At 40.3% G+C, this 24099-nt stretch overlaps 1 protein-coding gene across 7 annotated transcripts in view; it reads left to right on the forward strand.

Annotated features, from left to right (window-relative positions):
- Positions 1-1468: 1468 nt before the first annotated feature.
- Positions 1469-24099, forward strand: part of RASGEF1A (RasGEF domain family member 1A) — a 109409-nt gene continuing 86778 nt past the window's right edge. For 4 of the 7 annotated variants that reach the window (XM_023526056.1, XM_023526057.1, XM_023526058.1 and 1 more), the window contains exon 1: positions 1469-1659. In XM_023526056.1, the coding sequence (XP_023381824.1) occupies positions 1516-1659 (144 nt within the window). In that variant the 5' untranslated portion in view covers positions 1469-1515. The remainder of the gene's footprint in view (positions 1660-24099) is intronic. The other 3 variants (XM_011385309.2, XM_011385313.2, XM_011385312.2) reach the window with 3 other exon arrangements.

A 24099-nucleotide genomic window follows, 5' to 3' on the forward strand; every position in this document is an offset into this window, starting at 1 on the left:
GTTTTTTATCTTTGTTAAAGTTCTCACTGACTTCATCTACCCTTTCCCTAAGTTCGCTGAGTATCGTTATAACCACTGTTTTGAACTCTGCATGTTAGATTGCTTAACTCCATTTTTCCTGGAGCTCTTTTCATATGAGACATGCTTCTTTGTCTTCCCATTTTGGCTGCCTTTCTGTGTCTGTTTCTATGTACTAAGCAAAGCTCCTAAGTCTCCTAGTCTTATTAGCATGACTTGGTATAGTAGGTGTCCAGTGGCACAGTTCTGAGAGGGGTCCAGCTACAGGCCAAGTTTATCCCCAGCCTGTGCCCCTCTGGGGCCACCTGGTAAGATTTAGCAAGCAATCCCCAAATGGCTGATACCCGTGCTGTTCTTATAGTTGCCTCAAGAGTCACTCCAGAAACTGAGGCCAAGTGCCACCAGTGTGGAACTTGGAGCTGCTTAGCAGGGGGCACAGGGCACGCTGAGAACCCCACTGGATATGGCTTGGGTAGAGCTGCAAGTTGGGAGGGGCAGAGTTTCAGGGAATTCTCTGGGTGGAACGTCCTCTGTTATCCAGTTTGATGACATTTCAGCTATGGCGGTGCCTATGACCACACGCTGGGAGTGGGAAGGGCTCAACAGAGGAACAATGGATGCTGCCAGCACTTTTGCCTGGGAGAAAGCCTCACCTCTGGCCTTTGCCCTGAAGCCTGACAACTGTGTCCCTTGTATGTCCCTGGTACTCCCACCCCCAACCTGGCGCTGGAGCTTAGAGCAAATGTGTCTATCACTACTAAAGTTCAGCCGTGGTCACAGCTCCTTTAGGAGAAACTTCTGCACCTGCTGGCTGCAGCCACCGCAGCCTCTGTCTGGCTCAGCCGCGTGGGACTGGGCAACCTCACATCTCCGCTACCTCCTACCACTGCAGGGTTATTTCTTATTTCTCTCCCTAGTTGTAGTGCCTTTGTTCATCCAGACCCCAGGTGACTCTGCTTGTTGTTTGTTCTGTGTTTCGTCACATTTCTGGTGTGGTCACAAGAGGAGATGTACAAAACTTCTATACTCTATGCCATCTTGCCCTCTATCACAGCACAACATTCTTTACCTCTGCCCCTTCCATCATTTCCTGTGCAATTATGAGCTAGCATTCTTTTCCAGAATTTTATATATTTAGTGTCATCTGAACTTATTTCGAGTTAACATGGTTTTCTTTTCACCATAGATTCTTGTATTCCTTTTTTTATTCTGTATCTATTTTGCATTCCACTAGAATATATTTTTTCATTATTCTTTCTCAAGTTTATGGGTACTAAAAGTTATAAGTATTTGTATGTCTGAAAACTTTAAAAATTTATTCTTTAAATAAATATTTCTCTGTAAACAAATATCTATATTTAACATTATTCTCACTTGGGATTTTTTTTTTCTTATGCCTACAGCACTTGGTCTCCCTATGTGGTCTCCCATCCAAGTACTAACCAGGCCCGACCCTGCTTAGCTTCAGAGATCAGACATCGGCTTGTTTAGGGTGGCATGGCCATAGACCATGGACTGTGGCTCCACTGGGGCATGAACCCAGGACCTTCTGCATGTAAAGCACACTTGCTAACCGCTACACTATGGAATCATGTCCAACTCGGGATTTTGAAGGTACTATTTCACATAGATTGCATATCTGTAAGAAAAAGAAGCTTTATGTACATTTCTTTCCTGTTCCTTTGGATGAAATCCCTTTTTTATTTTAAACTTCTAGAAATGTTAGATATCTCTCTTTATTCTTAGAAGTCTGAAATTTTACTGAGATATTACTAGGGGTGTGTGTGTGTGTGTGTGTGTGTGTGTGTGTGTGTGTGTGTGAATAAGAGACTTATTAAGTTACAATTTTTGTACTATAAAGTTCAATCTTTTGTATGTACAATTCAATGATTTTTTTTAATAGATTTACAGAGTTGTATAACCATTAGCACAATCCAGTTCTGAACATTTCCATCACCCCAAAAATCCTTTGTGACCATATTTAGTAAATCCTTATTCCTACTTCCAGTGTTAGAAAAACACTAATCTATGTTCTGTCTATAAATTTACCTTTTCTGGAAACTTCGTACAAAACGAGGCTTACCAATTTTGCTTTTGGTTTCTTTATTTAGCATAATGTTTTCAAGGTTCTCCTATGTTGTAGCACGTATCAATACTTCATTACTTTTGTTGTCATATATTATTTCTTTGTATGGATATATCACATTTTGTTTACCAATTCATCAGCTGATGGACATTTGGGTTATTTGTACTTTTTGGCTATTATAAATAATGCTGTTATAACACTTGAGTGCACATCTCTGCATGAAATAGGTTTTCATTTCTCTTGGGTAGACACCTAGGATTTGAAATGCTGGGATCATATGATGAATTTATGCTACTCTTATAAAAAGCTGCCAAAGATTTTTTTCAAAGTAGTTGCATCATTTATATTTTATCAGCAAAGTATGAGCATTCCAGTTCCTCCGCATTCTCACCAGCTGTTCATATGGTCTGTCTTTTTTATTATAGCCACCTAGTGGTTGGGAAATGATATCTCAATGTGTTTTTAATTTGCAGATCTTTAAATGAGTAATGATGTTGAACATCTTTTCATTTGCTTATTAATCATTCCTATATATTCTTTTTTTTACATTAAAAATCATCGGGGGGACATCAATAAAATAAAATAAGTTTCAAGTGTGCAATTCAACAGTAAGTTGTATATATATACTGCATTGTGTTTTCGCCTCCCAAAATTAGATTCCCTGCCATCACCAAATATTTGACCCCCTTTACCCTTATCTGCCTCCCTCCATACCCCTACCCTTTGGTAACCAGTAATCCACAGACTGTGTCCATGAGACTCTGTTAGTTTGTCATATTTGTTTGTTACTCTCAGTTTTATATTTCATATATGAGTGAAATCATATGGTTTTCAGCTTTTTCTGTCTAACTTATTTCACTTGACATGATTATCTCAGTATCCACCCATGTTGTCTCAAATGGCAGTATTTCATCTTTCCTTATGGCTGAGTAATATTCCATTATATTTATGTACCACACTTTCTTTATCCAATTAGCTATCGTAGGACACTTTGGTTGCTTCTGTGTCCTGGCCACCATGGATTATGCTGCTATGAACATCAGGGTGCATATATCTTTGTGGTTAAATGTTTTCAGGTTTTGTTGGATAAATAGCCAAAAGAGGGATTGCTGGATCACATGATAATTCAATTCTTAGTTTTTTGAGGAAACTCCTACTGTTTTCCATAGTGATTGTACCAATTTACATTCCCAAAAGCAGTGTATGAGGTTTCCTTTTTGCCTACAGCCTCCCCAACACTTGTTATTACTTGTTCTGTTGATAATAGCCATTCTAATAGGTGTGAGATGGTATCTCATTGTAGTTTTGATTTGCATTTCCCTAATAGCTAGTGAGGTTGAACATCTTTTCCTAAGTCTGTTGGCCATTTGTATGTCTTCTTGAGAGAAGTGTCTGTTCAGGTCCTCTTCCCATTTTTTAATTGAGTTGTTTGTTTCCTTATTGAGTTCTATGAGTTCTTTAAATATTTTGAACAATAAACCCTTATCTGATGTACCATTGGCAAATATCTTCTACCTTTCAGTAGACTGCCTTTTTGTTTTGGTGATGATAATTTTCACTGTGCGAAAACTTTTTAGTTTGATGTAGTCCCATTCATTTATTTTTTTGTTTGTTTCGCTTGCTTGAGGAGACAGATCCAAAAAATATTACTAAGAGCAATACTTTTGTTTTTTGGTGTCCTTTATTTTTTTTCTTTAGTGAGTCTAGCCAGGGGTTTCTCAATTTTATTGATCTTCTCAAAGAACCAGCTCTTTGTTGCATTAATTTTTTCTATTGTCTTCTTGTTCTCAATTTCATTTAATTCTGCTCTGATTTTGATTGTTCCTTTCCTTCTGCTGACTTTGGGCTCCACTTGTTCCTCTTTTCCTAGTTTTTAAAGATTTAATGTTAGGTTGTTTAGTTGGGCTCATTCTTGTTTCTTGAGATAGGCCTGTAATAATATGAACTTCCCTCTTATTACCACTTTTGATATGTTGTACTTTCATTTTTATTTGTGTCTGTCTATCTCTTGATTTCTTTTTATAACTTCTCTGACCCAGTCATTCTTCAGTAACATGCTGTTTAATCTTTATATATTTGTGGCTCTTCTGCTTTCTTTTTACAGTTGATCTCCAGTTTCAAAGCATTATGGTCAGAAAATATGATTGATCTGATTTCAATCTTCTTAAATTTGTTAAACCTAGTTTTGTGTCTCAACAAATGGTCTATCCTCGAGAATGTTCCATGTGCATTAGAGAAGAATGTATAAGCTGCTGTCTTGGGATAAAGGGCTGTGTAAATGTTGATTATGTCCAGTTGGTCTAATGTGTCATTTAAGGATAATATTTCCTTATTGATTTTCTGTTTGGATGATCTATCCATAGCTGACAGTGGAGTATTTAGGTCCCTTACTAAATTATGTTTTTGTCAGTCTCTCCCTTTAGTTCTGTTAGTAGTTTTATATATTTTGGTGCTCTCTGGTTGGGAGCATAAATATTGATAAGTGTTAGATCTTCTTGCTGGATGTTTCCCTTTATCATTATGAAGTGTCCATCATTGTCTCTCTTTATCCTTTTTTATCTTGAAGTCTATTTTGTCAGATATAAGTATGGTTATACCTGCTTTTCTCTGGATGCCATTTGCCTGAATTGTTGTTTTCTATCCTTTCACTTTAAATCTATATTTGCCCTTGCAGCTGAGATGTGTCTCTTGAAGGCAGCATTGTGGTTGGGTTTTGTGTTTTGATCCAATCTACTACTCTGTGCTTTTTTATTGGTGATCAGTCTATTTACATTAAGGGTGATCATTGAAATATGAGATTTTCCTAAAACCATTTTATCTTTTTTTTCCTGGTAGTTCGATGTTTCTTTGTCCTTGTGTTTCTATCTATTATTTTAATTTGGTAGTGTTTTGTAGACTTTCCCTTTGTTCCATCATGTTTTATGCTATGTGTCTCAGTTCTGGATTCATGGAGTGTGGTTCCCATTAAGTTTATGTATAGGGTAGTTATATATAAGCTGCTATCTTCTCTTTTTATAGTGGGTTTTTTGTTTTGTTTTGTTTTGGAGGGGGCAGCTTTTAACCATTATGTGATATTTAAGTTTATAATACTCTGTTCATAATAAGGGTTGCACTTTCCTGCTTCTGTCTGCCTGTTAGTCATCTTACTCATAGTTAATGTTTTTTTGTCCTTTTATTTCAGATAGAATGACTTTCTTCAGTATTTCCTATAATGCAGGCTTTGTGGCAGAGAATTCCCTCAGCTTTTGTATGTCTGGAAAGGTCTTTATTTCTCTTTAATATTTTAAGGAAAACTTTGCTGGATATATTATTCTTGGCTTATAATTTCTTTTTATAGTTTGAATATCTTGTTCTACTCCTTCCTTGCTTTTAAAGTTTGTGCTGAGAAGTCCGATGATAGTCTAATGGGTGTTCCTTTATAAGTAACTGTCATTTTTTCCCTGGCTGCCTTGAGAATTCTTTCTTCATCATTAAATTTTGACAATTTTAATGTAATGTGTTTTGGAGAAGACCTTTTTGGGTTGCGATAATTGGGTATTCTGTTTGCTTCTTGATTTTGAAGATCCAGTTCTTTCCACAGGTTTGGGAAATTCTCATCAACTATTTGAATATGCTTTCTGTTCCCTTATTCCTCTCTTCTCCTCTGGTATACCCATTATTCTTATGTTGCTTTTTCTGATGGTGTCAGATAGTTCTTGTAGAGTTCTTTCATTAGTCTTCATTCTCAAATCTCTCTCTTCCTTCTGGGTCATTTCTAGATTTCCATCTTTGATATCACTAATTCTTTCCTCCAAATGGTCAGCTCTGTTTCCTAAGCTTATTATTTCATTCTTCATCTCTTTTAATGTGTTCTTCATCTCCAGTTCTATTTGGTTATTTTTTTATGGTTTGAATTTCCTTGGTAAGATATTCATTTTGTTCATTTATTTTGTTTCTAATTTCCTGGAATTGGTCAGAATTTTCTTGCATCTCATTGAATTTTTTCAGAAGTGCAATCCTGAATTCTCTGTTATTTAAATTGCATATTTCTATGTCTTTGAGCTTATTTTCTGGAGATTTTTTCACTTTCTGAGCTTTCCTGTCACTCTTGGTTGTTCATTTCGTTTGATGGACTATTTTTCCACCTGGGCATTTATGGGAGTACTGTTATTTTTTTTATTTAATTTTTTTTAAGAAAAATTTTGTTATAAAGTAATCTCTCTTTAGGAGGTTGATAAGAAAGGATTTTTCTTTTAATTTCCAGTAGGTGGTTTCCAAGCCTCTTGGGTCAGATTCCTTGTGCCCCTGAATCCTTTCAAGTCAGTCTGCCTGGATGGAGGTGGGATTGATTGGCAGATTTGCCCAACTTTGGATGCTGTGATGTGCAGATCTCTCAGACATATTTGTGTGCAGGTTGAGTGTTATTTGTTGAGTTATAGATGTTCAGTTTGTTATTTCAAGGGAAGAGATCTGGGGATATTCCTTACTTCTCCATGCTTCTGACATCTTCCTCTATATATTCTTTGGTGAAGTATCTCATCAAATCATTTGCCCATTATAAAATTATGTTGTTTGGGTTTTATTATTATTTGCTGAGTTGTAAGAGATTTTTATATATTCTGGTTATGAGTCTTTTATCAGATATATGATTTACAACTTTTTAAAGTTTATTGGGGTAACATTGGTTAATACAATTATATAATTTTCAGGTGTACTTTATAATTTGACATCTATATATTCTATTGTGTGATTACCACCCAGAGCCTAATTTCCTTCAGCTACCATAGATTTGATCTCCTTTACCCACTTCACCTTCCTCCTATCCCCTATAATTGACCCCTTTACCTTGTCTACCTTCTCCCTCCTCCCCCATCCTCTATCCTCTGGTAACCACTAGTCTATAGTCCATGTTCATGAGTCTCTGTTTGTTTGTCCTGCTCATTTGTTGATTTTAGGTTTCTATCTCACATATAAGTGATATCATGTGGTTTTTCAACTTTTTCTGTCTGGCTTATTTCGCTTAGTGTGATTATCTTGAGGTCCATCCATGTTGTCGCAAATGACAGTATTTCATCTCTTCTTATGGCTGAGTAATATTCCATTGTATATATGTACCACAGCTACTTTAGCCAATCATCTATTGTAGGACACTTCAGTTGCTTCCATGTCCTGGCCACCATGAATAATGCTGCTGTGAACATCGGTGTGCAAATATCTTTTTGGATATGGGTTTTCAAGTCTTTGAGGTAAATACCCAGTAGAGGGATTGCTGGATCGTATGGTAGATCTACTCTTAGTTTTGTAAGGAACCTCCATACTGTTTTCCATAGTGGCTGTACCAATTTGCAGTCCAACCAGCAGTGTATCCTCTCCAGCATTTGTTATTACTTGCCCTATTGATTATAGCTATTCTAACAGGTATGAGATAGTACCTCATTGTGGTCTTGATTTGCATTCCCCTAATAGCTAGCGATATTGAGCAACTGGTAAAAATCAACTGTTGTTTCTCTGCCGTCGTCTTCTCTGCTTTCTGCCCTGATGACTGGGCCCTGCCGCTGGCTATGTGGAACTCACAAACTCTCCCAGGCAGGGCTGTCCAGGGAACTTGCTGTTCCTTCTCTCCTCTCCCCCCTCCTAAAGGGAGCTCTGGGGGTGCTAGAGGCAGCTTCTTTATTTCTCCTAGTCCACTGCTCGACACCTGGGGTTCTGACCTGTGGTAGCTTTTATGTGCAGATTCCACACTCAGACGTGGTGGTGTGCAGTTTGAGTGTTTTTTGTTGAGTTTTAGATGTTCGGCTTATTGTTGTTTCATAGGGAGAGATATGAGAATGTCTCTCACTCTGCCATGTTTCCTTTCAGATCTTAAAAGTTTTAAATTTTGATAAAAGTTTAACTTATCTATTTTATCTTTGGTTGCTTGTGCTTTAGGCCTCATATCTAAGAAACCATTGTTTAATCCAAAGTTATGATGATTTATTTACACGTTTTCTTCTAAGAGTTCTATAGTTTGAGCTCTTACATTTAAGTTTTAAATCTATTTTCAGTTAATTTTTATATATGGTGTGAGGTTGGGAGTACAACTCAATTCTCTTGTATTATAATATTCAGTTGTCCTGAAACCATTTGTTGAAAAGATTTTTTTTCTTCATTAAGTTATTTTAGCAATCTTTCCAAAATCAATTGGTCATAAATATGAGGGTTTACTTTTGGATTTTGAAGTCTATTCCATAAATCGATATATCTATCCTTATGCAAATGTCTTAATTAATGTAGCTACATAGTAAGTAAGTTTTGAAATAGGAAATATGAGTTTTCCAACTTAGTTCCTTTTTTTTTCAAAGATTGTTTTAGCTTTAAATCAGCTAATAAAGAGAAAGAAAAATGAAAATAAGCAAGACTTTTAGCTATTCTGGGTTTCTTGAATTTTATATTACTTTTGGGATCAGCTTGTCAATTTCTTCAAAGAATTCATCTGGGATTTTGATAAAGACTATTTTGAATCTGTAGATCAATTTGAGGAATATTGCCATCTTAACAATATTGTCTTCCAAGCATGAACGCAGGATGTCTTTCCATTTAATTAAGTTTTCTTTAATTTCTTCCAATGTTTACAGTTATCAGTTTATGTCTTATAATTACTTTGTTAAATTTATTCATATAATTTATTATTTTTGATGTTATTATAAATGGAATTTGTTATGGGTTGAATTGTATCTCCCCCAAATACATATGGTAAAGCCCTAGCCTCCAGTACCCCAGAATGTGACCTTATTTGGAGTTAGGATATTTACTAACATAATCAATTTAAAACGAAGATATCAGTTTGGGCCCTAATCCATGACTTAAGTCCTTAGAAGAAGGAGAAATTTGGACACAATCATGCGCACAGTGAGAATGCCGTATGAGGATGGACTTATGTTGCCACAAGCAAGGGAACTACCAGAAGCTAGGAGAGAGGCCTGAAATAGATTCTGTCCTCACAGCCCTCAGAAGAAACCAACCTTGCTAACACCTTTATTTTGAACTTCTAGCCTCCAAAATTGTGAAACAGTACATTTCTATTCAAGCCATCCAGTTTGTGGCATGTTGTTATATGGCAGCTCTAGAAAACTAATACAGAATAGTTTCCTTAATTGTATTTTCAAATTGTTTATTGCTGGTATATTGAAACACAACTGATTTTTGTATATTGATCTCGTACCCTGCAACCTTGCTAAATTTATTAGCTGTAATAGTTGTGTGTGTATGTGTGTGTGTGTATTCTTTAGGAGTTCTACATATTAGATCATGTCTTTGCAAACAGAAATAGTTTACTTCTTTCTTTCCAATCTGGATACCTTCAAGGTTTGTAAATTTTTTTTTTCTGGCTTCCTATTCACTCACATCTCTCTGTGAATATTAATTATACTTATTCTAAAGTCTTATTCTGTTTGCTCAGTTAATTCTAGCTATTTAAATGTTGCTTTCCATTGGATGTATTGGTTTTCCTTTTCATGGTGTTTGTTAAATAATAGGGACACATGACCATGCACTCATTCTTGCCTTTGCCATTTTCTGTTTACCCACAGCGAATGTTCTGTTCCTTCCTGCAACCCCTGCCCAAGGAACAGGAGGGCAGGGGCAAGCCTTGTGGTCGATTGTGAGCCCCAGTTGTAGAGTTTCCTAGAGTGGAGCTACTTGGCCTCCTGGGAGTTGCCTCAGGCTCTGTCTGGTTTCTGAAGCCCAAGTGCTCACATCTACTGCCCTTGCCCCTGAAGCAAGTGGAAGAGGACAGAGGGCCTAACCCCCACTTACTGCCCCAAGAGTCCCAAATCCTCTCTTCTCAGTTACCCAGGCCCCCTATGCTGTTATGTCTTCTTCCTCTCAGAACCTCTAACACAACCTACCTTCCACAGTAGTCTTCTCCTGATATGGCTTTCTAAAAAGGATATTTTGTTTTTCTGTGAATTTATGGCCACAAGGGACTAGAAAACTGACTTCATTGGTTTCATCCTCTCAATCTGTAAAAATTTCTCAAGAGGTTAACATGGAAAAGAATACAAGACACATTTCAGACAGCACTTGTGCATTGAGGTACGTTTAGATGTCCAAGACTGCCCTCATCACCTCACTGCAAGCAAATTTGGAAAGGGCCTGCACCACATCAGCCTGTCGTGGCTCACAGACACTGACCAGTGGGTTGCCAGAGTCTATGGGAACTCATAGGAGCAGAAAAGGCTAAGCACTTTGTCACCTTAGCTGCAACCCTCAAGATTTCCAGAGATTCCAACAAGCTTTGTTACCTTGCTGGCAGTGCTTACATGATGAATGCCCAAATCTGTGGTGGTGGCCATATGATTGATGCTTATACTCAGCTCAGGGGTGTGTTTGTGAACATTCTCAGCTCACACATATACCCTCTACACCTGGTTTACATGTGTGCACCAGTATAGGCATGCACATGCACCACACATGCCCAAGCATGGACATGCATGCACAACTGCACCCACATGTTGTTTTATTCTTCAGTCTTATTCTTTCTTTCCCCATATTTATCTCTGCTCTTCTTTACCTTTTCCTGTCTCTTTTCCACTCTTTCTCAAGGAATATTCTCTTTTTCCATATGTCTGTCTCCCTCCCTGTTCTCTCAGCCTCAGTTTTGGTTTTCTGTGTCATTTTACCAGCCATCAGCTGTGCTTCAAGCAGAACAGCAGAAGTCAATTCAATGCTAGTACCATGTACCCGTATCATGCATTGGCTCAGCCCCAAACATGGCAGGTAAGGCTGATGTTGCCCCACTTCTCTGACTGAGAAGGGCTGGTCATAATGGGGTGCACACCATGTTGTGAAAATCAGGACCAGAGACTCACTGCAGTGAGCTAACAGAGCACAGACTCTGCTGCTCTGGGATGAGACCCAGGGTACTTCCCCAGAACACCTACTCTCCCATCTCTTGGGCAGGAGTCCATGACTTACCCCTACCAGGGGTAGCTGTGATTCCACTCCTGGGCTCACGAGAGGAAATGTACCTGGTCCAACCTAGAGAAATGATTGGCTATGAATATCTCAAGCCCAGTTAAGAGGCCTCATGATGAATAGATTTAAGCCTGTAGCTGGGTGGTCTGTGCTCTGCCCAGTTCCTGCATTTGGCTCGCAGCAAGTCTCCCGACCTCTCGAGGCTCAATTTCTCACTCTGCGAAATGGCTACCTATTTTTCTCATGAGATCTAAGTGTTACGGGACTTGAATGGCCATCTTGCCCAGCTAGGTGAACATTTGCCTTTTCTTGAATTCCCTATTTCTGTGCTTGTTTTCTCCATTCATTCATTTATTAATTCATTCACTCATCATCTCAATGAGCGTGTGCTGAGGGCATGTCACTGTGCATTGGAGGTGCAGCAGCATGATCTAGCTGTGGCCCTGGGAAAACCCTTGTTTCCTCTTTCATGCACCCCTAACCCTCTTTTCTAGGAGCCTTTAACTCATGGATCCCCTTAACCCAGAGCCGGTTGTCTGCTTCCCTGAGACTGACATTTAAAAGCAGATAAATCAGAAGGATAGAGAAAACTTTCTAATCAGTTTTGACCTGCTTAGGTTAAAAACAAATGTTACCAGCAGCACGCACATGGGAGCTTTTAATCTACATTAGAGCTTTTTATCCAGATGAGAAATTAGTTATCTGCATAAATCGGTGAGGAGGGGCAGAGTTTGGGTTTTGACAGACATATCTACCTCCAGGAAGATAAGAGTGCTCAATTCACTTTCTCTCTCGATCAGCAGGAACATGGCTCCCTCCATGTGTGACTCTATTCTTTCTAGTGGAGCAAGGAGAGAGAAAGAGGAGCTAGGAGAAGGGTACCGATGACTTGACTTGTGCCAGGTTAGGAGCCCAGAAGATGAGGGAAGGAGGTGGAGTGGCCCACGGGGTTCCATGGCTTTCCTCTGCAAGGACCAACCATGCTCTTTTCCCAGGGAGACCCAATGCACCATGTGGGAGACAGGGCACCAACTATACTTCTTGAGAAATTTTGTTGGCCCCAAGCCCTTCTGGACTAGTTAAGCATGTTTTGAAGTAAGTGTGTGTGTGTGTGTGTGTGTGTGTGTGTGTGTGTGTGTGTGTGTGTGTGTTGTCAACCTCTGTTGATCACTGCCAAGTGCTGGGCACTTTCCTGATGTCTTTCATGTGTTACCTCCTATTTTATCTGAAGCGGGGGCCTCAGTTTACTCTACTTTACTGACTTGGAAACTGCTGCTTGCAGGGTATAAGGGACTTGCCAGTAAGTGGCAGAGCTGGGACAGGAATCAGCTATGATACTTCTAAGCCGTCTGGGGCCACAGCCCTTTCTGCCTCTAGTGTGCGTATCCCTAGTGTCCTCCCTCACCTCTCAGTTTGGGACACTAGCCTCTCCTTCTAGCCTCTCCACTTTGTGGGCTCCAAGCAGTCTTCTTTCTGAGAGGCACCTTGGGCTCTCCCAGAAGAGAATCATGTGGCCATGGAGGCTTCCATACTGATCTACACTTAGGAGTGAATGAAAGAGAAGTGACCAGGGAGTGGCCATGGGGAGGATCCAACCCTCCATCCCCAGGATAGCAGATCCACCATGACATCACTGTGAAGGGGCTGCTCAACTTTCACAGCCCCTGGCTGAAGATCTGCTGCTGGTGACTCAGTGTTCAGAAGGAACAGGCTCAATTCATAGGCCCCCCAACATGCAACTGAGAAGAAGGTCATGTTTATTGAGCATGTACCTTGGGCTAGACACCTTTTAGTGGAATTTCTCCCTGGGCAATGCTGAGAGAAAGACATGATTGTCATGCTCTCATTGAACGGACAAATAATGGAGGCTGGAAGGTTAATATCATATAATTATTTGTGCATTAAAAAATGTTGGCATTCCCACTAGACTCTTGGCTTCAGGAGAAGAGATCTTGTAAGCCCTACACCAAACAATGCCATTTGTTTTCTGACTCCCAAATCTACATGGCCTCTGTCTACCCAGAGGAGGAAGGCTATCGGGCTTGGCTGTGGTGTGTTTTTTACCCCAGATTCATTGCCCCAGGAATCCTCTGCTTTTGGAGCCATATAATACAGAATAAGGACATTGGTGGAAGGAAGATCAGGGTGACAGTCTTGGCTCCACCACTCACTGGCTATGACTTTCCTGTCTGCAAAATGGGAGCAGCAGCAGTGTCCACCCAAAAGGGTCACTGTGATGACTCATAGAAAGAACATAGGTAGGAGATTAGCGTATGTGGGATATAGGAAGTGGTCAGTAGAAGGTAGCCCCTCAGGGGCAAGGAAGGAAAGTGTTGTACCACTCAGTGATGCTGGAACAGAGAGTTTTGATTCAAATGGCTCTCTGCCACAACCTGCAGCTGTGCTGAAACCTGTGGCAGGAGCATGGGCAGTCTCACCCCAGTGGGACCTTTTCCCTCTTGCAGTGGCTCTTACTTCTCTCAGAATTTCAACAAATGAAGTCAGATCCATAAAAGCACTTTCTTTTCCACATTAAGGGCCCTTGGAAAGCAAAACATCCCAAGGTCAGTAGTGTGAGCACTCAAACCAGAGAGAGAAAGCATGTTCTGGCCAGTAGGCAGAGCTATGAGGCCAGTCTGTGTTGATCAGGCAGAACTTGCTAATTGGGGGAACACATCACATATTCCTCTCCGGAGAGGTTGTCCAGCCATTAATCCTCTCATGGCATCCATTTGCACCAAATGTTTGGCCTCTCAGCCCCTAAGTGAGTTGGTTCCTCATACTCTGAAGGTACAGTTAACTAATTCTGGTTGTGATGACAAGAAAGGGGAGTGTCAGCTGTCTGTGGCATTTGCAGGACACCTGGGCACACTCCTACTCTCAGCTTGACCCTTTCTGGTGTTGGTAAGGAGGCCATTCTATCCCTAGAGTCTGACATCCAGGATTTCATTAAGCTATGTCTAGAGTGCTGTTCTTTGCGCTAAACAGCATTGCACCCCCTTGTGGCCCACTTCCAAGGACCCCTAAGGCAGAGAGTTGGCTTTCTAATCTTTGTATGATGATAGATTTGGCTGCAGAGTTGCAAGTTTCTGAGCCTTCATGGTACCTGAAGCCACTTGGCTGTCTTCAGTCTCAGAAGCCAGTGCTGAGTCCCTGATTGGTCTTGGGAGCAGCACAGCACACACAACCTGCTGCTTATAAGGTAGTGGCCAGCAAGCCATGTTGGCTACAGCAGAAGCAACTGCAGTGGAGGCACTTCCCCATCAACAGCAGCTCTTCAGGGCAGAGGGACATCAGTCTTGGCCATTACCCTACATAAGTGTTGCTTCGATATCCTACTCTTTTTCTTTTTCTATGCAGTTAAAAAAAATCCCTATTATTCTGTGAAATGAGAGGAATTGGATATCTTTAAGAAGACAAATTGAACATCAGCTTTGAGTACAGATGGTACTATATTCCCTACTACCTCTTTGGGCAGGGTTCTTCTGGCTCTGTCATAGGACTTCCTGGCTCAGGATGAGGACTGAGCCTCAGAAGTTCACTACCATGCCCCTCCCAAAAGGATAGCCCTGGCTCAATCATACTTAATCATCTGTAAACATCTGACCAGGACTCAGGCTATATTTTTAGCATAGATACAGAGCTGCTTGGATGAAGTGGGAATTGGGGGCTCAGGGGTCTCACACTCAGCCTCCTTCCCACTCCCCATGGACCCATAGAGTTCACAGTAAAAACAATGAACCTTGAAAAAGCCTTATAAACAGTGGTCTTTGAATAGGTCCAGGTGGGGTAAACAGAAAAGTGCAGCCTGGGGGCATTTTGAAGGACCCATACTTTCTCTACCTTCCAGATCCTTCTAGTCTTAATAATTTGGTAAAGGTACATACTGTGAATAGCTTAAAGTACAAACTATTTGCCCAGATGAGAGAGAGAAGGAATGTCTCAGTTCAGAAAACTTACCTATTATCATGTTCTAGAGTCAAGAAACACATTTAGCTTTTGTACTTGATGCAGCAGATTTCCAAATAAAATGGCTACATGTGTATGCAGCTTTAACTTCTTTCAATTTTCCACTGAAATGACCAACAATAGAACATAGAAATAGGAAAAGCATAGAAATTGGAGAAGTGTGGCATTGCCAAGTCAGAAATTCATATATTCAAAAAATTCTTTTAGAAAAGGATGGGACAAGACCAAATAGAGAGAAGAGTTGACCCAAGCCTAGCAAAGCCCCATGACAAATCCAGGAGATCCAGGAACTGGAGGCGAGGGCAGCTGGGGTACTGGATTCCATTCTCCCTATGAGAAGGGACAAGAGCCTTGGGCCATGGCAAAGGTAGAACATAAGGTTGCATTTGATTTGTGTCCAAGAAAAAGATACTGCTTTATGCAAAGAAAGGGGATACTGACCCAACTATGGTAGCCATAACAAATATGGTTAAAAGCAATGGCTCTGGTTAGAGTCAGAAATGTCTGGAGTTTTTTCTAAACCCTCAATAAGGTTAGACCTTGGGAAAGTCACTTGATTATCTCCAAACCTCAATTTAATCCGTCAACGAGAGTTATTTAAAATCTACTTCATGGAGCTATGAGAATTAAACACAATAATCTATGTTATGACCTTAGCAAAGGGCTGGCACTTAATAGGTAAATATTACCTTCCAAATATAGCAGTGATTTCCAATGCTAGGTGAGCAAGATAATCCATTTATATCTATGTATTTAAAATAGAAAGAGAAATCTAGCTTTGCTAATGGCTGATATGTGGACTGACCCTGGGCTCTGCCTTGACCAAATGTTAGGTGGATTTGGTTGTGTCTGCTAAAGATAACTTGCTGGAAGGCAGAGCAGGAGCTTGCACAACAGCAGGTGGACAGTGGTCCTCTCACACATTTCTTGTCTTCAGGAATTTGTACCTATTGCAGTTTCCATGGACCCAGCTAAGGAGATATATGTATATATATGTGTGTGTGTGTGTGTATATCTATCTATCTATCTATCTATCTATCTATCTATCTATCTATCTATCTATCTATATATATAATATTTTCTTAAATAGTTGAATTTCTGTTGCTTGGTTTCATAAAAAAAAGGATTAGAAAGTATTCCTTCTGCTTCTATCTTCTGAAACAGTTTGTAGAGAACTGGTGTAATTTTTCTTAAACGGTTTGTAGAATCCATCAGTGAACTCATCTGGGCCTGATGCTTTCCATTTTGTAAGTTTATAAATTTTTGATTAAATTTCTTTACTAGATACAGACCTATTCAGATTATCTATTTCTTCTTGTGTGGGCAGAAAGTGTCTTTCAAGGAATTCGTTTGGTTCATCTAGGTTATCAAATTTGTGGATATAGAGTTCGTATCATTCCTCTATTATCATTTAATGTTCATGGGACCTGTAGTGATGTCTCTCTTTCATGTCTGATGTTCATAATTTGTGTCTTTTCTCTTTTTTTCTCATTCTGGGTAGAGGCTTATCGATTTTATTGATATTTTCAAAGAACTAGCTTTTGGTTTCATTTATTTTCTCTGTTGACTTCCTGTTTTCAATTTCATTAATTCCTGCTCTAATTTTTATTACTGCTCTTCTTCTGATTACTTTGGTTTTAATTTGTTCTTCTTTTTCTAGTTTCCCAAGGGAACACTTAGATGATTGATTTTCTAATATATGCGTTCAATGTTATAAATTTCCCTAGGAGGTTGAGAGGTGGGTCTGAAAGTTCCAGGCTTCTAGTAAAATTTTGGTTGTTCTGGCAACAAGCCATCTAGGAGCTGCCAAGACTCATTAAGGAAAAAAAAAAATGCTCCTATCACTCAGGAAATTCCAAGGCATTTAGGAGCTCCATGTCAGGAACTGGAGACAAAGACCAAATATATCTTTCTTTCATGCTAAAGAGTTTTAGACAGCTTAGAGGGAGGCAATTCTGCTAAGAAGCTTGGCTGTGAATGGGAAGAGAAGGCAGGATAGCACCTAGGAGGCATAGAGGGTACCCAGATATTTTTTTGAAATCATTTTTGTTGATTTTATTTCTCATGAGAAGTTATATGTTTAAATGGAGGACATTACAGAGAAAAATGAGAAGGTATATTTAAATACACACTATTAAGAGGAGGTAGGAGGGGATGGCAGCTAGGGCAGAGGTGCTGTGTGAAAAAGGTTGTGTCCTGCATTATGACAGGAGGAAGGGAGGGAAGGATGCAGACAAATGTCTAAATTGGGAGGTAAGAGTTGAGACAATTCTTAATGATGGTTTGGAATCTTCCTATGAGATATTAGAGGGAGCATCATCATCTGACAAGGAGTGATATCAAGAGAAAGCTGGGGTTTGAGAAAGACCTAGAGGATTTGAAATTGTTGGATATGCTGGGAATTGTTGGATAATTTAGAGAGGAGTAGATCGAAAAAACTCAAACCATAAGAAAGAGAGCCATAAATGGGATACTGTTGTACAAATGAAGACATTCTCTCCATCAAAAGACAACACAAAGGGAGTAAAAATATAACCACGAATGGGGAGATTGTACAAACAACTAGACATTTCCCAATTTGTAACACATTTAATTCTCACTGTATTAGAATATATAGAGAGCTTCTAAATCAATAAGAAAAAGAATAATCAATAGAAAACTTAGCAAAAACTTTGAACAGGCATTTTACTAAAGAGTAAACCCAAATGACTAGTGAACATCCAAAAAGATGTTTGATATCATTTATCATCAGAAAAATGAAATTAAACCCACAATGAGACAACACTATACAACCAACATATTGGATAAAATTAAGTCAACACTTATTGAAGTATTGGCCAGTATTATGTGTTAGTTTCTTATTGCTGCGGTAACAAATTACTATACAATATGGCTTAAAACAACACAAATTTACTATATGACAGTTCTGGAGGTCAGAAGTCCAACTTCAGTATCACTGAGATAAATTCAAGGTGTTGGCAGGGCTGATTCTGGAGGCTGTAGAAAATCTGTTTCCCTGACTTTTCCATCTTCTACATGCTACCTACTCCTTGACTTATATTCTGTTTCTCCATCTATAAATCTCTCTCACTCTTTCCGATCACTGCTTCTGTCATTACATCTCCTTCTAGGAAACTGACCCTCCTATCTCCTTCTTATAAGGGCCCTTGTGATAACATTCGCCCCAACCCCAAACTCCCTATGTAAAGATCCTTAACTAATCACCCCTGCAAAGTCTCTTTTATGATGTAAGGAAACATATTCACAGATTTTGGAGACTAGGTAGGACAAGGACTTCTTGAGGGGAGGGGCATTATTTTGGCTACCACAAATTGGAACAATGGGAATTTCATACATTGCTGGTAGGAGTGTGTATTGGTATAACTACTTTAGAAAACAATTGGATATTTCCCATTAGAGTTAAACACGGGAATTTCCTATGATCCAGCAGTTGCACTTGCAGCTAGATCTCTGAGAACTCTTGCACCTAGGCACCAGGAGACAGATGCTAAAATAATCAAAGGAATCTAGTCCCATTATCTCTCTGACAGCATTTCCTTTTCATTCTTGGTAATGCTTACTTTTCTCCAGACACATATGATGTTGTATAATAAAGAATTTGGCTAGCTTTTGTCCTCTGGTTCCTGGGAGGAAGCCCATAAATCCTTGGAATTTTCTAAATGATAGAAGTGTCTTTGTTATTCATGGTGGGCCCTCAGACCACACCTGAGTTTAAGCTTACTTGGTTACTCAGGATGGGAGCTAGTTATGCTGGAAAGACCAACCATGTGATTAGAAGGTCTAGGCTTTGAGTCATGTGACATCAGTTCAATTTCAGGGGAGGTGAACAGGGCTGGAGATTGAACCATGTGTACATGGATGACTCAATCATGTTTACATAATAAAACCCTGGACACAGGTAAAACTCTGGACATAGAAGCTCAGGTGAACTTCCTTGGTTAACAATACAATATGCTGGGAGGGTGACACATCCTGACTCCACAGGAGAGGACATGAAAGCTTTTTGTTTGGCGCCCTCCCAAATCTTGCCCTATGTGACTTTTTGGCCAGCCCTGATTTGAATCCTTCTTACCATGGTAAGACTGTAATCATGAGTGCGGTGCTTATCTGAGTTCTGGAGTTCTTATAGTGAATTATCAAACTCAAGGGGGTAGTGGGAACCTCCAGATTTGTAGCCATTTGGTCAGAAACTTTGAGGCTTGGGGCGGCTTGAGGACCCTTGAGTTTGTGGCTGGTATCTGAAGTAAGGACAGTCTTGTGGGGACTGTGTCCTTAACCAGTGAAATTTGGACTATTCTGAGTAGTTAGTATCAGAATTGTACTGCCTGGAGACTGATGCACTGACTTCTCCTTCTGCTGCAACACCTTGCCCAAGAGGGTACACAGCATCATCTACACCTCCTTTAAGTCTTGGCTTAGATGTTAACTCAGTGGAAAATACTGTAGAGGTGCAACCTACCATCCTGATACTTTTCATCTCTTCCTGCTTTTGTTCCTGTGATGCTGCAGTTTCATGGTTCCGAGGTAAGGGGTAAGAGGCTTGGGCAGTTGGAAAAAAATGTGGGGAGCCATAGGCAACTGCAATATAGCTCTTTATTCCAGCAAGGGCACAGCCAGCCTCACAGGTTAAACAATAATGGCACATTGCCAGATAATAGAAGCCTGCGTATGTGGACCAGGCACATGGTTACATAAGGGGAGAAGTGCTGAGTCACTTCCCCTCCGAAGTTAGCTCAGGGTGTTGGGAGGGAGCCTGACTACAGCCATCGTTCTTTTTCCTCACAGTTCCTAAATAGTACTTCTCATCTTTTAACATACAACATACTTCGTCTATTTTTTTCTGTTTATTGTTGTCATCTGCTCCTAGAATAACCATGTGGGATGGAAAGTTTATCTGTTCTGATCACTGTTCTATCTCAATGCCTAAAGTAGTGCCTGGCAAATAGTAGGTGCTCAAAATTATTTGTTCAGTGAATAAATGAATAATAGCAAAAGCATGTCTGCTTCTCAAATGTCTATTAATAGTAGACCAAATAAACATATTATAACAATACCAAAGAACAGTCAACATGAATAAACTACACTCATCCATATGGGTGAATCCCACAAACAATATTGATGACACAAGCAAGTAGAAAATACAAAATATGATTCTATGGGGCTAAAATAATACTTTTTCTCCTGCCTTTTAAGTTCTTCTAGCTGGGCTAATAATTCAAAAGACATACAGCAGATTAACAGCAGAAAACAAATTTTAATACATGTGCACAAGAATTCACATAAGCATAAAATTTCCAAAGTGAGGCAAACTTAAAAATATATGTCATTTTGGACAAAGTAGAAAAGGGAAGAATGGGGTCTTAGATTTTAAAAATGAAAATGGGCCATTTACAAGTTCTTGCTAGGCAACTCAGAAACAATGAGATGTAGAGGGTGATCTAGTTAACAGGCCCCTGCTTAGATACTTCCTGTCTAATTCTAAGGTGATTATGCTAAGGTTCCCTTCCTGAAGCAGATTTTTCTATTTGAATCTCTTAGGCAGGAAAGGAGGAGGGTCAATAGTTCTTTCTGAGTCTTGTTTCTTAACAACCAGTTAAAAACAATATCCCAAAAGGTAGATTTAGGGGGGTAAAACTTTGGTCCCTTCAATTCCATTCACAAAAGTTCTAAAATAGGCATATATATCTAGGGGTAAAAGTCTAAGCAGAGGCAGAGGAATAAATATCAGGGTAATGGTTACCTTGGGAGGGGGTTGGTAGGGAGAGGGTTCAAGGGAAAAGCCATTGGAGAAGGACACAAGGGGGCTTCTCATGTGCTGGCAGTGCCCTATTTCTAGTTCCATGGACATTCTCATTGTGATTATTCTTGAAACTGTACACATACATTTCATACACTCTTCTGTATGTGTGACATATTTTACAGTTTAAGAGAAGGATCAAGAGAACCATCAGAGGATGACTGAGTAGTGTTGAGTTCTCAGTTCCACTAATGAGTTTATTGTGAGTTTAGAGTGATAGTAGGGCTGTATGATTGCCTCTAGCAGCACTTAGATACCTGAGGGGACATCTGGAGAAGGCAGAGGTGGATTCATCTGTCACTGGAGGTTATCCAGGTAAGAGGAGCAAAGAAATCTAGGGTATTGGCAAGGGAACAACTAAAAACCTGTTCTATGGAAACAAAGGTAAGGGGGAGGCAAGTGAAGGTAGGAGGGAGAAAACTGAAGTCTCAAGAGATCTGGCTTGAATAAGAATCAGATCTGAGAAACTAGTGCAGTCTAGGTTCTGGACTCCATGGGAGGAAAATGCTGTAAGCATTGTTGTCATGGGAAGTCTTTCTCTTCCTCTCTCCACCACTCTCTCTTTTAGATATTTGAGATACAACTTTATTTTGATTCTAAATGAAAAGGAATGGGAATGACAGTAACACAAGATTTCACCACTGAATATTGCAATGTGACTAGCAGTCTTATATTTGAGTGTCAATAAGGAAATAGAAGTCTTGAAGGTGGCTGCCTATGAAGCAAGATAACGTCTGGCTGCAACAGGAACAGTGGGTGGCTGAATTGTCATGAACATATATGTTATAGTTCTCATAACCTGCAGAACTCCCTCTACACCAAAGCCAGCCCAAACAAAACAACATACAAAGTACTACCAGTGTCCTGCTATGCAGATGCACCTCAAGACACACTCCTCAGCATGGGTAAGGTGGACAGCAGAAGTTCTTGGGGCAAAAAGATTGTGGACTCCTCCCCTTTTTCTGTCTGATCCAAGCACTTTTGGCTCTATCTGCAGTTCATTTCCAATTGCAAACACTTCTTATCACCACGAGCATTACTATTCTGGTTTAAACCACCATCATCCATCATCTGACAATTACCACAGTCTTTTAACCACTCCTTTCACTTCCCCTGTGCACCCTAGAGACTTCTTCATCTTTCTGGAAACAGTGGCAATGCTATATTCATTGACAGTAATGAATCATCCTGATTTCCACCCCCCCCCCATAATAATAGATATAGCAAAAAGGAGGAAAATGTGTGGAAAAAAAATCTGAACAAAGAGATGACACAGTAGTCATAGAGATTAAAAATTATTTTTAAATTTACATACAGTAAAATTCATTCTTTTTGGTGTACAGCTACTTTAAGTTTTGACAAATACATAGCATTATGTGACCACCACCACAAATCAAATACAGATACACTCTCACAGCACCTAAAAATTTCCCCATGCTAGAATTAACCCTCTCCCCCTAACCCCTGAGGGCCACTGATCTATTCTCCATCTTTACCTTTGCCTTTTCTAGGAAGTCATAGAAATGTCGTAGAAATGAAATAATATAGTTTGGATCATTTTTAGTCTGGCTTCTTTCAATTTACAAAACACGTTTGAGAACCATTCATGTTGTTGCTGAGTGGTGTTCAACTGTCTGGATGTACCAAGGATTGTTTATTCACTCAGGTTATCTGTTGTTTCCAGTTTGTCTCAGGAACTGACAGAATATGAGATACAATTCAGCAGCAATATAGATTTGGACTTGATTAACAATCTGACCTAACTGATAATACAGAATATATGTTCTTTTCAAGGCATATGGTACAGAACACATTCTAGACTATAAAGAATGTATAAGCAGGTCCTGCTGTCAAGATGGCAGAGTAAGTAAATGCTGCACTCCCCTCCTCTCACATCCACATCAAAATTACAACTAAACTACAGAATAGCCATCACTGGGAGTCACCTGAAGTCTAGCTGAACAGAAGTCCTACAACTGGGGACACATAGAAGAGGACACCTTCAGACTGGTAGGAGGGATGGAGAAGCAAAATGGGTTGGTCCCACACTCCCGTGAGACAGTTGAGAATTGGGAGAAATGTTTCGGCTGAGGAGGGTCGTCCCAGAAGAGTGAGGGGTCCTAACCCCATATCTAGCTACCCAGCCCAGGGTACCAGTGCTGAGAAGAGAAGTCTCCACAACTTCTAGCTGAGAAAACCAGCAGAGATTGTGGCTGAATAAGACGGAGGGCTGTGGAAGTGGCAGACTTTCCTCTTAAGGGGGTTGTGCCTGAACTTACTCAGTTATGGACACACTCACTCTGAGCTCCAGCTCTGGGTCAGCAGCCTGAGAAGTGCCAGAGACATATGGGGAGAAACTGAGTTATCTGGCTTCAGGATGAGGGCCAGAGGGCCAGCTTTCTCCCAGACAGAAGTTCTGGCAGAAGGCATTGTTCCTCTTTTGAGCTCCACCCTGCCCAGACTGCCACACCCAGGTGGGCACCATATTGGAGTCTCCATTAATGTAGCTAACACTGCTCACCCTGCCCTAGTGATTCTCTGAGATCCCGCCCCTCTCAACATGCAGGCCCACCTAAGCCACTTCCATACAAAGGGCCTGTCATGTCTCATGCTGTGGACTTTCCTAAAATCCCTCAAAGGTTCGCAAAACTAAAACAACTAGCATCTGGCCTCAGTGTGTCACATACCTCTTTCTGAGTAACCTCAAACCTGACACTAGTGGCAGCTGGCCTTGGTTTACAGTTTGGCCTCTTGAGGTGCTTCCAAGTCCAGCGTGGGTGATGGCCTGTATGGATTGCTTGATGGTTCATGCCAGGTGGCCCCGGGTAGGTCACAGATTCAGCTGAACCTGGTCTATGGCAGGACTCCTCCCAGGAAGCCCTGACGTTGGAACACTCATTGGCTAGGTTCAGTCTGAGCTGGAGCACCAAGTGGGTAACATCTGAGGATGACACACTCAAAGGGCAGACAGGGCAGGCAAGCACTAGAGCCCTGCTAAAGTGAATCCTGCTTTGTAGAGTCAGCCCCTGCACAACAGCTCCTCTACTGGTCATGGCCAGTCTTCACAACCAATCAGCCTGAGGGTCAATCCCTCCCACTGACAAGCAAATAGAAACCAAGACTCAACTACAACAGGAGGGCACACACAACTGATACAAGGGATATACCTGTGTGGCCAGAGAACACTGTGTCACTGGGCCCCACAGCACACCTATTACATAAGGCCACTCTACTAAGATTGGGAGACATAGCAGCCTTACCTAATGCATAGAAA

This window comes from Pteropus vampyrus, unplaced genomic scaffold (genome assembly GCF_000151845.1).
Source record: "Pteropus vampyrus isolate Shadow unplaced genomic scaffold, Pvam_2.0 Scaffold681, whole genome shotgun sequence".
Lineage (NCBI taxonomy): Eukaryota > Metazoa > Chordata > Mammalia > Chiroptera > Pteropodidae > Pteropus > Pteropus vampyrus.